This window comes from Panthera tigris, chromosome B2 (assembly GCF_018350195.1).
Source record: "Panthera tigris isolate Pti1 chromosome B2, P.tigris_Pti1_mat1.1, whole genome shotgun sequence".
NCBI lineage: Eukaryota > Metazoa > Chordata > Mammalia > Carnivora > Felidae > Panthera > Panthera tigris.
In genome coordinates, this window is record NC_056664.1 from 105,944,451 (window position 1) to 105,959,043 (window position 14,593).

The 14,593-nt window shown below is 39.9% G+C and overlaps 1 protein-coding gene and 1 long non-coding RNA gene across 5 annotated transcripts in view; one reads left to right on the forward strand and one right to left on the reverse strand.

The window, feature by feature from the left end:
• The window catches only part of SLC35F1 (solute carrier family 35 member F1), a 442,526-nt gene that overhangs the window by 353,439 nt on the left and 74,494 nt on the right, over positions 1-14,593 (forward strand). For all 4 annotated transcript variants that reach the window (XM_042987078.1, XM_042987076.1, XM_042987077.1 and 1 more), the window contains exon 3: positions 10,735-10,862. In XM_042987078.1, the coding sequence (XP_042843012.1) occupies positions 10,735-10,862 (128 nt within the window). The remainder of the gene's footprint in view (positions 1-10,734; positions 10,863-14,593) is intronic.
• On the reverse strand, positions 8,910-12,330 carry LOC122238722. The gene is made up of 3 exons (XR_006217836.1): positions 12,270-12,330; positions 10,722-10,952; positions 8,910-9,086 (listed from the first exon to the last, which is right to left on the reverse strand). It is a non-coding gene; the product is annotated as an uncharacterized LOC122238722 (long non-coding RNA).

Genomic DNA, 14,593 nt, shown 5'->3' on the forward strand with positions numbered 1-14,593 from the left:
TATTTTCAAGTAAGTAGTGTCTGACTCATTTTATGAATGAGTAAACTTTCTCAAGGTGACACAGCCAGTTCAGGAGCAGAGTCCGTACCTTAACACAGGTCTTTTTGACTTCATGCTTTTAACCTAGAGTATAGGGTGGCAAGTAAATGAGAGAATGAATATATGGTGTCAGTGCCTGACAAATGGTGTTTAATGAAAAATAGATGTCAGGTAACAGAAATGGCCTTGGTAGATCTGTGCTTGGCATTTGGGCTGGAGGTGGGAGGGTGGACAGGGGAGAGGAGAATGACCGGATTTCTGCTTTACCAGCGTTTCTGGCCTGTGGACACTTCTCTTGCTAATTTCCCATGTTGGGTCTAACCTATCTGTCCATCATGACAGATGTTCTCATGTCAGAGCTCAAGGTCAGCCCTCAAGAGTTCAGGCTGGCACCTTCTGTCACGTTGTCTTTTGAATATGCTCGGCAAGTAGCAAGAGTCCAGAGGCAAGCCCGCGCTGGCCTCTTCCCCTTACATCATGTGTCATTAGCTGCTACACAGCTCTTTGTTCAAAACAAAATTCATAAAACTGACAGATTCATCTGCTAATGTCAAGAGGCATCAGAGCCAATTACAGGAAGCCTCCAAAAGGCAAGTAGGGTCACTTTTCACAAAATGGGATGAAGAAAAGGAAAATAGTCTTGTCATTAAAAAGGACAAATACATTTTCCTCTCAGCAGGCTCCCCCCAGGAAAATAGAAAGATTTATATTAGCACATAGTTTTATTATGACTGCTTTGAATAATTTCAAATCAAAGCATTTGCCCCCACACACAGACAACCTATCATTAACCATTTTAAGCTAGTGAGCAGTATTTCCCATTGTAAGTGATATCTTTATAATGACAGAAAATTTAGATATAAAGCACAAAATTCCTACACTCCTTTTAAAGATAACAAATAATCACATACATTGTTTAGCATCATCTGGAAAGGAGACTAGTTGTTTGTTTTAATTTGAATTCAGACCTGGAGGATTCTGAGTCTGGTTATTCTGAGATACACCTAAAATGTACTCAAGTTCTTGAGCAAGAGAGGAACAAATTTAGTTGTATTTGAGGACTGCAAAGATTTAGGGCCATAGCCCCAACACTACCATTACTCCACATCAACTGTGAGAGTTTAAGCCAAGTGAGAAAGTTTAGAGTCCACATAGGACTACCCTCTCTGCTGACACCAACTGCAAGTTGATAGGGCAGGAAGTATTCCCCAAAACCATGCCTGGGTTCAGTAATTTGCTAGGACTCACAGAACTCAATGAAAGCTATTAGAGTCATGATTACAGTTACTGCAAGGAAAGGGTACAGATTAAAATCAACCAAGGGAAGAAGCACATAGAGCAGAATCCAGAAGTACCAAGTCAAGAGCTTCCATTGTCCTCTCTCTATGGAGTCAGGATGTGTTACTTTCCCAGCTCCAGTGTGTGACAGCATGGACAAATTATTGCTAATCAGGGAAACTCACTAGAACCTCTGTGTCCAGGGTTTTTATTGGGGCTCCATTATGTAGGCATGACTGATTGCCCATGTGGCTGATCTCAGTCTCCAGAGTCTGGGGGCGACCAAATTCTGCCCCACAAATCACATTGTTGGTCTTTCTGGCATGGCCAGCCCCTACCCTGAATCGTATTGTTAGCCGAGTTCAAATCCCAGATTTTTCAAATCCCAAAACCACTTTTGGAGCAAGGTTCAATTCTTTACTATACAACTACATTATGTAGGAAGTAGGGCATGTGGAAAGACCAGCTATGATAACAATCAAGATAGTAATAACAAAAGCTACTTGCCAGGCAGCATGTCAAGCATTTTTCAAATATCTCATTTAGTTCTAATTAATATTCAAGAAAGCAGGTCCAGTGTGTACGTCCAATGTGTAGATGAGGAAAATGGAGGTTACAGAGACAAAGTTGCAAAACAACATCATATGCCCAGTGCCTGGAAGAGCCTGGCTTAAAGCCCACTGCTGAATGACTCCAGTGCCCTCTTTATGTTGCCCCACCAAGGGGAAGGCATGGCCACCATATACATGACTTCCAAGGGCACCATTCTTGATGACTTCTCTGATAAATCTGCCTCCTGGAGCTGAAGAGCCGAGCAACCCTAAGGGAACAGCCCAGCCTCATAGACTCACTACCTAAATCAAAAGGGAGGAACTCTTGCTGAGACTTTTCAGGGCAAGAACCTGCACATATAGACAACCGTTAAAGATACAACATAGTTAAAATGTGTCCTCCCCCCCCCCCCCCCCCCCCCCCCGCCAAGGAGTGGTTGCTCAAGAAAAGGCATAAACTGGACAGGAGTTTGGGGGAGAAAGATGTGCTTGGTTTTTATGGGTTAAATTTTAATTGTTAGATGATATATATGAATAAATGTGTCTATTACAACTAGAAACATGGGGCAGAGATGTTGGTTGTGTTTGACCATGCAGCCACTTAACATTTATCAGATTTTCAGATTCTTCTTTCAGTTATTCACAGTGACAGTGTTTAGTCATTCATGCAGGTTTATTCTTTCATAAGATGCTCTTTTCCAAGAACATAAAATGCATGCTGAACAGCATACATGTTTTAAAGGAATTCCGGGTGGGATTTGTCTGTGGGAGTTGTTTAGGTCTAATGCACTGTTTTCATTAAGAGGTAGAGCAACCCATAGCACACAGGTATCGATCAACAGAGTTTAATAGCTGGTATGCAATTTGTTTTATAGGTTTTTAAAATTTTTTTTTAATTTTGTAATGTTTATTTTTGAGAGAGAGTGAGCATGAGCGGGGGAGGGGCAGAGAGACAGAGGATCTGAGGTAGGCTCTGCACTGTCAGTGCAAAGCCTGATGTGGGGTTCAAACCCACAAGCCATGAGATCATGACCTGAGCTGAAGTCAGACACTCAACCGACTAAGCCACCTGGGTGCCCCTGTATGTGGGTTTTTAGATATCTTGAAAAGTTCTTTTTTTTTTTTAATTTATTTACTTATTTTGAGAAAGAGAGCGTGAGAGAGAGAGAGAGTGAGCACACACATGTGAGTTGGGGAGGGGCAGAGAGAGAGGGAGAGACAGAATCTTGAGCAGGCTCCACGCTGTCAGTAGGGAGGCTGACACGGGCTCGATCTCATGAACCATAAGATCATGACCTGAGCTGAAATCAAGAGTCAGATGCTTAACTGACTGGGCCACCCAGGTGCCCCCTGAAAAGTTCTTTCTTTTAAGGTTTCTTTCTTTCTTTTCTTTCTTTCTTTCTTTCTTTCTTTCTTTCTTTCTTTCTTTCTCTTCCCTTATTTCTTTCTTTCTTTCTTGTGGGGGGCGGGGGGAGGCAGAGAGAGAGGGAGAGAGAAAGAATCCCAAGCAGGCTCCACACTGTCAGCACAGAGCCCGACATGGGGCTCAAACACCGGAACTGTGAGATCGTGACCTGAGCCGAAATCAAGAGTTGGATGCTCAACAACGAACTGAGCCATCCAGGTGCCTCTGAAAAGTTCTTTATTTATTTATCTTCCTATGTGTTTAAACTATCTGGATGATAAAAGCTAGGCAATCAATTCATACCGATTTTTATATTGGTACAAAGAAGAAAATATTAGTAATTGTATTTTCTAAGACACATCAAGATAACAGGAAGTTTGGATACTTTGGATAAATGTGCCCCATAAAATTATATATCTTAGCTTCATAAAAGATGACAGCTTAAAAAATTCATAAAGGGAAGTTTTCTAAGATTTGAGTGATTTGGTTCATGTAAGAAATGGTAACATACACTGAGATACACATGTTGAAAAGTTGAGACTTTTATTTTCATATTACAATGTGTAAACGCTTTTATCTCAGAAGAAGTAATAGAGTTCATAATTAGAGCTAGAATATTGTATTTTAATTATCAATGCCAGAAATGTAACTTTGAAAGAAATAAAATAAACTTACTGTTGAGCAACCTATCCTGTGTGCGATCATTTCCACACATCTATCTTTTATTCTCTCCTATTCAACTTACAGTAACAGCTACCACAACCTGATGGGATTATGATTCATCTTTAGCTGCTTTTAGGTATTTTCTTCAAAGTTTTACTAGGCATTTCTGGAAAACAGCCAGATGACTGAGCAGATTTTTAAGGTGCTATTCAGCGCTCTCGCCTTAATAACAAGATCTTACACTGACTAACTTGTCTAAATCACTATGTGGGGCTTAGCTGAGGATGTGTAAACAAGAGAAGGGCCTGGCACAAGATGGCAGAAAACTTGTACGTTCACACAGCCTCCACTCTCAGGGTAAGTGGTGCTATCCAAAGGATCAAAACACTGGCTGGTCCGGGGGAGAGGCATCAAAGACAAGGCCTCAGCTTGCCTCTAGTTTGGATAAATGTTGTATGCTGGCTGCGATGTGACCTAGGGTAAGGGACAGAGAGGGGTAGGTGGCTGAGGCCCGAAGTGATAATTGTGAGGATTCATGTTCCTGGGCTTCCTCTAGGCAGTTCTACCACACATGGTGAGCTGGATGCAGTGGGTGGCTGGAAGGATACAAGGCTTTCAGAACCCTACCCCTTGCTATTATGTCCTGTGCACATACCTTACATTAGATGTTAGCTTACACACATTACTCATACTACCTTTCGCAGTAGAGGGATCAAGGTTCAGAGCCATTTACCAAGTTACTTAGGACCACATAGCAGAAGGCAGTCTGTGCCCAACCCCAGGTCTGAGATGCCACACGATCCGACCAAGACGCAACTCTGTCTTTTATTCTCGTCCTAATCGCACTGTTTCTAATTGTAAACATGAGTGAAGGAATACAAAACAAAATCTAATCTTCATTATTTTTTTTTTTTTGTATTTCATCCCTATACTCAGGTTCATGTTATAAGGTATGATTGATTGCAATCCTTTTTGTGAACAACTTCTATTTTTATTTCCTCCTAAGTGCATTTATTTGGTTCACTTTCCTGACTAAAGAAAATTGTCTCAAGCTTTCCATTCTAATAAATTTCAGCTTTTAATGGTGAGTAATTAAAACCTCCGTCATCAGTCATTTAAAATTTTTCAGGTTCACTGATCCATACGTAAACACTTCCCTTGGGAATCCTGAAAGATGGTGTTATGGCTTCAGATTGTGAGCCAAGGAGGTGCCGGTTCAAGTAAGGGCCTTGCCCCCTGTGTAGGGGCTTTGCGTTTGCTGTAGACTCTGCAAAGCATGCTGGGTTCTGTTCTTGCATAAGAACACCATGAAAGACCACACCACCTGTGAGAGCCCTTAATGAAAATGTCCCAAGAATAATGCAGCTGTCTTGTTCCCTCTGGTACTGTCTTACAGTGCTGTTACTCTTTACTCAGACTACCACTGGGGATGAACAAGAATACTATGAATATTATGAATCAGAGATCTGTTTTCCAGGCACTGCCATGAATGTTAACCATGTTTCTGTTTTTGTACAAAAGTTTTCCCTTCCTTCATTCAGCATGTATTAATAACCACCACCACCCTGGCCCCACCCGTGTGTGACCAGTGTTTTTATGCCTGAGGCTTCAGCAAGTAGCACAGCATAAAACAGTAATTCGTCATTAAACTTCTCTAAGCTACAGGATTTATTTTAGACCTTATTTTATATTTTAGAAGGGCAAGTCGGTCATGGACTTTAGATCAGGCAAGGAGACACCATATCCTTGATACTGACCTGATGGTGATTGGGACACATCCTCATCCCTAAGCCGCTTCAGGGGTAGACACACAGCTGCATCACTGGTACTGGCAACTCCAGGGGGCGCCATGCACATGGGCTTCAGTGTGATGGGCACCTCCTGGAGTTAGCAGTGGGGCACCCAGCAGTGAGTCGGGACAGGTAGGTCATGAAAGAGTCTTTAATGAGAAATGTGTGACTCCTGAGGACAACGCCACCGTTACAAATCAGTGAGGCAAAATTTGTACAGTGCTAATGAGTTTGAACCCCAGTGCCTGATTGTCATGAGTCCAGATCCTGGCTTATCTGTGTGTCCCTTGGGGCAAGTTATTTAATTCCTCTAGGCCTTGATCTTGTCATCTGCACGTAAAGTTAATAGCCATCTCTACTCTATGGGGTTATTATGAGGATTAGGTAAATTAGTTATTTGTAAGGCATGTGGATACTGCCTGGTACATAGTAAGTATCCTAGAAGTTATTTGTTACAAAAACTCAAAAACACTTTTGACTGATCATGCTGTTGGTGCTTAGTAAAATTAAATATGAATGACATGATCAAGATTGCCAGTAATTTCTTTCCCTGTTCTTAATTATTGAAGTAGTTATTGTTGCTGGAGTGCTGTTACTTAAAATTAGAGTAACTCTCTTTGTTGCACTGTTCCTAATAGAGAAAAAATGGAAACAACCTAGATAGGTTATTGGTGGGAGACTAGATAAACTGTGACAGATTCATAAAATATGATAATATACAGTGCTTAAAATAAATTAGCTCTACATGAAACAACAGGGATACATTTGTAAAGCAATGTGAAATATTTAAAAACCCTAGAAGAATGTTACATGTACAGTATATACAATAAACTTTCATATAAAGTTTAAAAACTTTAAACTCTAAACTATGAAGTATTTTGGATACAAACATACCTAGAAAAGGTGTAACAAAAACATAAACATGAAGGATTCACAATAATATCAAGGCAATGATTTAAAGAAGGAGGGAAAGGAAGGGAATTTGGCAAGAGCAAAAAAGGAGCTTCAGTTTTATCTGTAGCTTTTTCTTCCTCAAAAAGAATCCCCAAATTTCTGAAACGAATGTAGCAAAATCAGGTTGGAGGTTACCTTATTATATTGTCCTCTAATATTTTTATTTATATTTGAACATATTGATAATAAAAATAATAATTAACAGAATGCATTTAAATGCTAGACTGTAATTCTAAAGTTTCCACCCATGGATTTTATTACTGTTTCTAGTTAATTAAAAAAAAAAAAAAAAGAAGAAGAAAAATTTCAAAACATTAACATACCACCACTTGTGCTTCTCTTTCTTATGGATGGCCCTATTTCATGAGATTTAGGGAGCGGTTTGGCACAAAGGCTGTAAAGAATGCATTTTCATTATTCTAGAAAGAATTTTAATCACCTATTGTACATCAGTGTTAATGAGAGCCATGTAGACAAATCCCTAAGCAGTCCTTTCAAGGGCTGGATTTTTTGCTCAGCCAAAATGCAAAAGTGCTCTCTTGCCTTCCTGGATAATTCTGCTCTGCAAAAGTGTTGTATGTTTTCTGGTGCTTCAAATGAAACAATATGGAACATTTATTTAGAGTGTTTTGCTTTGCAGACTTCTTCAGCGGAACAGCAAGGCAACTAATCATTCCTTTGAATCTATGTAATGAATTACACTTTGAATATGTTATTGATTGGTAGAACAAACAGCACCATGACCCAGATTTTCAGTCTTACATCATTGAGATGTGGCTGGTATGCTCCGAGTTTGGCAATTCTCTGCTCATTGTGTAAATTAACTGGGACAATGACCTGTGACTATAGAATTGCAGCTTTGCAGTTAAATATGCCATCAACCTTTTGATGTCCTATGTATAGTATATTATGTGTAAAATGGTCACCAAATTAATTGTGTCAGATATTGTCTACATTCTAACTAAAAAACAATTTTCATTGTCTGGAACATGAATGTTTATAGTAGATATATTTTAAGTACCTCAATTTCGATGCTATTTAGCATTGCTAAGATTATTAAACATGAAATTTATTTATACATTCTGTATTATTTATTGACCACTCACCATATACTGTTGGATCCTAGAAATAAAGTGATGACAAGGCAATGCCATGCTCTCCAAATTGTTAATAATCTAATGGGTAATAGAGTCAAGAAAACAGGTCATTACAGTGAGATAAGTATTATATGTGGGATAAACAAAAGACATTAAAGAAGCACATCACAGGGAAACCCAGTCCTAGGAAGATTGAGTTAAGAGATCAAGGAAGGCTTCCTGATGGTGGTGTCTATGCTGATCCTTCATTTGGAGACTGAGGAAGAATAGTCCAAACAGAGGAATCAGCACAAGGAAAAGCCCAGAGACAAGACAAGGGAAAGCATACTTTAGGCCAGATGTTCAGATGTTTCTTTGGTATGAAGAGTCTTCAATCGTCTGTGGTTATACCTCTTTGGAGTTCCTAGCTGAGGTCATCCTGAGCATTGCCATTGGACACCAACCATTTGAAAGTCTTAGATTTGATCCTCAGCTCAATGCTCTGGCCCCACCCAAAGATAATTACATCAGAATTTGGGGGGACTGGTCCCAGACATTGAAATTTTTAAAAATCTCTCAAGAAGATGGGAATATTCAGTGAAGTTGTGAATCACTAATTTACAAAATAAATTGAGAGGTGTGTTGATTTATCAAATGTGTAGGCAAGTAAGAAAGGCAGAAATGCTGTGCGAGGGCATTGCCAAAATGAGCTGGCTGGGAGGAAATAACCTTGGGGATCACATCTACCAGCTATGAATCTAAGTGCAAAACACTAAGAAATGTGACTCATATTCTAGAGCTGGCTCTTGACATATTCAGAGAGATAGCACTTCACACTTTTTTCAGTTCAATTATTTGTTCATTCCAAAACACTTAGCTAATCCTTAGTATATGTCAGTATGCTAAGTGCTGTGGATACATGTATGAGTAAGACATTGATGTCTTACCATCCCCAAATTCCTAGTTTAGTGAAGAGACAATTTCTAAGTAATTGCAATCATGTGAAAAGACTATTCAGAGCTGGGTACACATTACCCAGGGGGCAGTGGTATCAGACAAAATGGGAGAGAATAACTAAACTTTGTAGGATGAACAAGAATTAGCAATTCACTGAGAGAGATTTTTAGTGTGTTTGGAGCAAAGGATATGAGAAGTGTAGCATCCGAAATAAGGCTTGAAAACTGGGTTAGCTTCCCAAAGGTCCAGGGACCTCTCCTTCCTTGTTGCCAGCCAGACACAACCCACACTCTGACATTATCCATGTAGCTGGAAAGCTTTGTTTTACGAGTCTTCATAATGTTGAAAAGGTCTTCACCTCCTATCGTGGTGACTGGAATAAGACCAATGGTAGAAATTAGGAGTTCAAAGTTCTAAGAGTGGCTCAGGGGTCTGTTGAGGTTCTTGAGGACCAGCTTAAGCACAGCTATAGTACTGAAGGTGTGTATCACTGGGTAGCCAACCTCTGAGATGGCCTCCAATGATCTCTGCCTCTTGGTATTCACATCCTTACAAAATTCTTTCCCTTGAATATGGCTTGAACTTACCCTCTTCTAAAGAATCAAATAGGGCAGAAGTGTCATTTATGGTAATAGGCTATAAGAAAGACTGCAGGTCCCCCCCCCCCCCCCCCGCCCGCATTGTAGAAAGGACTGAGGCCTGCCAACAGCCATTCTCACTGAGCTTAGAAGCAGATCCCTCTCGGGGCACCTGGGTGGCTCAGTTGGTTAACCATCCGACTTCAGCTCAGGTCATGATCTCACAGTCTCAGTTTGAGCCCCGCGTCAGGGTCTGTGCTTGTAGCTCAGAGCCTAGAGCCTGCTTCCGATTCTCTCTCTCTCTCTCTCTCTCTCTCTCTCTCTCAATCTCTCTCTCTCTCTTTCTCTCTCTCTCTCTCTGCCACCCCCACTTTCACTCTGTCTGTCTCTCTGAAAAATAAATAAACATTAAAAACATTAAAAAAAAAAAAAAAAGCAGATCCCTCTCCAGTCAGCCCTTCAGATATGACTACATTCATGGCTGACAACTTGGCTGCAATTGAGACATCTTGAATCAGAGGCACTCAGTTAAGCTGTGTCCAGATTCTTGACCCACAAAACAGATAATAAATTCTTGTTTTTTTAAGCATCAATGTTTTAGGATAATGGTTGTGCAGCAATACATAATGAATACAGTCACCATTCACTCAGGGTTTCTACATATTCACCATCCTCTAGGAAGACCTCACAGGTTGGCTCCAAAGAGCTATTATTATTAACAATCATGATTTCCTCTTGAAAAATAAGGCTTATCTCAGGCCTGAAATATGTAAAAATACAGATGAAAAACTAAGGGATTCCAAATCTGTTCTGATGCTATAGTCTTAAGAGGCAAGATGGTGAGGGTTTGGGGCAATATTCAGACCATGATCCTATGGCTCTTTTCCATCTGAGAATGACCCCTACTTCCTTTGTTTCCCATCACCCACACCCCACCAGAATATAATGTTCAGAGCATGTAACGTTCAAAGCTGAGCAAGCGCTCAGGATGGAGTCTTGGAATCTAACTGCAGATCAGCTGCCAAGCATAGGCCGTTGTCATTGAGCTGCCCTCATTTCATTTCTTTCTATTTTACCACAATACTGAAGTTTGGAATGATTTGGACTCTGTGTGTGTATGCAGCCTTTCTGGCACACCTTTCCTTTTATTTTTACGTGATGTAATGAGTTTTCCTTGAAACGCTCATGAGAAAATGCTTTGCATGGTGATCTAAAATCCTGCCCAGGCTTCCTCTGGCATAGAAACCAATCCGAAAGGCCAAAATGTACAATAAAAACACGTCAGTCTTGGACACAACTCATTTGTCTAATTAAACTTTTGATAAGGAACAGTAAAAAATACATCATACGGTAATATTTTAGAATCCTTCTAAATAGGCAGTTTAGAACCTTTAGAACGTGTGTTCAGAACCTAACCCCTTTCTTCTTACCTTCATAACACAGGAGAAGAAAACCTCCTGGCAATTTTACGACGAAGGTGGTGGAAGTATATGATCCTGGGACTCATCGACCTGGAAGCAAATTACCTGGTGGTCAAGGCCTACCAGTACACGACTCTGACCAGCATCCAGGTACTGGCGACTCTTCTGTTCTTCGCAGCTGCCTCTGTTTCCAGATGTAGTTTCCTTTCAGCTGAGTCACCTGGGAATCTGAATACTCCCCTAGAAGTGTTACAAGAGGAAAACTGGGTGTATAAAAAATAACTTGAGCTTTATTTCTATGTCTTATTAGTTTTTCTCAATTCAAATGTAATTGGATATCTTTTTCCTCTTTGTTCTTAATAGACCATAAGGATTGACAACGTAGGAAAATATTTTCTAGCTATGAATAGGAGCAACTAATCTTATGTCAGTAGGAGAGTTATTAATAAGCATAAAAAGAGCTATTTTAAGCTATTTAGAACATGTCCATGGACTTTGATTAAGTAATCACAGGGCTTGATAATTTTTTCTTTTAACTTTCTTTAATGAGGAGGTTTTGCAACCTGAAGGGACAGAATTTCTTGTAAAAGAGTAAGACATAAATTCCTAAATAGCGTTATTCATGAAGATAATCACTGTGTCCTCCCTTCCTCCCTCCCTCTCTTTTTCTTTTATGCACATGCATACACACAATTGCAAGTTTAACTTGGGTTTTCACAACTTGCACCAGGCACCACTTACATTCTTCATTACACCATAAATAATAAGTTTGCCTATTTTTGTTTCACCCTCATTTCTCCTTTTACGGCAATATTATGAATTCTGTAGTCCTTCCAAAGCTCCAGGATGAAAACAAAACATTATTCACATAACAGTTTACTTAGACTTGATGCCACAACAACATTCATGCCACTCTAATAATTTGCTTAGAAACAACAGTAACAAAAATGAAGACACAAACAAGCAAACCAACCCCCTAAACAAACTGAGATTATATGGACTGAATGGGAAGCTATCTAGAATGGGTTTAGATGGGGCTACAGGCTTCTTCCCACATGCCCAGTGAGAGACAGAAAGGATGCTTGTCTAGACACATTGAAGGAAAGTCCAGAGCTCTGATTGGACCGCAATGATAACAGGGAGATGCTGGGACCTAATTGGCTTAAACTTGGACTCCCCAACCCGATACAGGATGAGATTTTTCTGATTGGCTTAGACTCATGTTTTTCAATAGGAGTACCACTGGCATTTTAGGGGGGGCAATTTTTCATGATTTGGGTCCCTTTCCTACTTTATTGGTCATTTAATATTCCTAACCCTTGACCACCAAATGCCAATAGCATCTTTTTCAGTCGTTATAACGACCAAAAGTGTCCCTGTGGATTTCCAAATGCCCTCTGGCAGAGAGGTACCGTGTCTACTTGAGGATCACTGGCTCATCAATCAGCACTCACTCCTGGAGTCAGGGTGGGAGCAATCCCACTGTGGGAGAGGAGAGGTGGACAGATGCTGGAAATCAGCTGTAGAGCCTCTGCGCCCAGCTTAACTCTCACTCACCTCGACAAGCCCCACAGCGACAACTGGTATCTCTCTTTTGTGCTCCCATGGCACTTTGTCTTCTAGCTCTGTCTGTAGTCTGTCTTACCTAAGAATGGTGTTTATTACCTAAGAATGATGCCTTACCTAAGAATGATTCCTACCTACTCCACCAAACTGTGAGGGTTTTTTTCACAGCAAGAGTGATTTCTTGCTCACCTTTGACTTTCTGGTACCTAGTAGAAAACCCAGCACATGCCAGGTACTCAATAAATGTTCAAAGAAGTTAATTCACCTGCACTTATTTCTAGTATTTGGGGGCATAGAGATTCCCAGCAGTTCTCTACTTAAATGTAGAGGCCTCCAGAATGTCCATACAGATGTGGTGGGACAACGAAGAGACAAATGTTAGCTTTGTGGCAGAACTGCACCCATTAGCCCAGAGTCAAAAACTAGAAATGAGCCTCGGGGAGTATGAGGAGAATTCACCCTTTGAAAATACAGTTGACTTTTTGGGTTTTTTTTTTTCTTTCAAGCATTGAAAAGTCACAACCAATTGCTGGTTTCTTATGGAGCTTTTTCCAAAATTTTTTAAAGTTTATTTATTTTGAGAGAGAGAGAGAGAGTGTGTGTGTGTGTGTGTGTGTGTGTGTGTGTGTGTGTGCACAAGCTGGGTAGGGGCAGAGAGAGGGGAGGAGAGAGACCCCCAAGCAGGCTCCCAGCTTTCAGCACACAGACTGATGCAGGGCTCCTGAGATCATGTCCTGAGATGAAATTAAGAGTCGAATGTTCAACCAATTAAGCCACCCAGGCTCCCCCTTCAAAATTTTCTTTTTAATTTTTCATTTTGTTTGTGAACAGTGACAATTTATTCTTAACAACAGGTTCCCTGGTCTTCAGGTGTTTAGTTCAACCCATGTCATACACCGCCATCCAAATCCATCCTGCCACCTCTCTCAAATTAGTTGTTTAACACCTATTCAATGCTCCATTCTATGAAAAAGTTTATCTTAACTCTGTAGAGAGAAAGAAAAATAATAATTCTACTGAAATATCAGTTGGTCTTCATTGTAATTTAGTTAGCAACAGATAGCAGAAAGAAAAAAGCAAGTTGAAGCTAACAATTCTAGAATTATTTTTGCCACCTACAACAAATAAACTTATTAAATAACAATAAATGGTCAGAACAGAAGGCATTTGTTCTGGGAACCATGTCTGTACTGCTGTTTAGTAAGTTAGTTTACTTGGTAGAACTAACAAAGATCAATAATTTTCCCTTGATTCTATAATTTTTATTTTTGTCAGCCACTCACAGAATTCACACACATTTATTACTGGATGGGTTTGTATGTAGAACCCAGAAAGAACATCACTATTGTGGACAATTTTCTCTTCCATTGGATAAGGAAACATAGGCATATACAATCATTGAATAGCTCTCCACTTTTCTGAATGTTATTGTATATATAGTATTGTCTCCTGCTACCTTTGGTGATGGGTTCAGAACATGACTCGGGGGATCTTCATTCTTGAGAATTACACCAAGCATGAGAAAATGTTAGATTTGTTTGATTTTTCTGTGTACACATATATTGTTTTGAAACTTTCTTTCAGCTTAAATTGGCCACCTCCCGTTTTCTTTTTGAGTTTGCCATAAATTAATTCAGCTTATAATAAGCTTATAAAACCTTTAGCTTTTACCCATATTAAGCAATAGGGAAAATATATTAATTAACCACCTGAGAAATTAGCTATTTATTGAAGGTGCTATAAAGAGAAATGAATAAGCCTTGCCCTCCAGAAACGAATGAATTGATAAAGGGGATAAGAGGCAAAGTCTATTGAAAACACCAAGTATGGCAAGAGAACAGATGCCTAAGTGCTACAGTTTCCAAAGGAGTCAGAGATGATGTTTATTTCCAAAGGCAAGGAAGTATCCATTCCTGTGAGTCTATAAAATTGGATAAAGTGTAGAGAGGATAAAATGTGGGTATAGCTTTGCACCTGGAGTGAAGAGCATGACAGAGTTTGGGAGAAGGAAACCCAATGAATATGATTGGAGAGCAGCTGTTCCAGTTTGATTCATCTAGTCACTTAAAAAATAATTACTGAATACTTCTACGTTCAAGACATCGTATTAAGTGGTGAACAAAGTTGTGAGCAAAAACAGACACCCTCTGTATTCTCATGGAGCTTCCACTCAGATGGAGAAGGCAGGCTTTGGTCAGATAATCAAAGGAATGGATGTATAGTTATAACGAGGGATAAATGTTCTCAAGGAAAGTGTTCTATTAGAATGGTTGTCAAAACAACCTGACCTCAACTGGGGAGTTGGGGAAAATTTT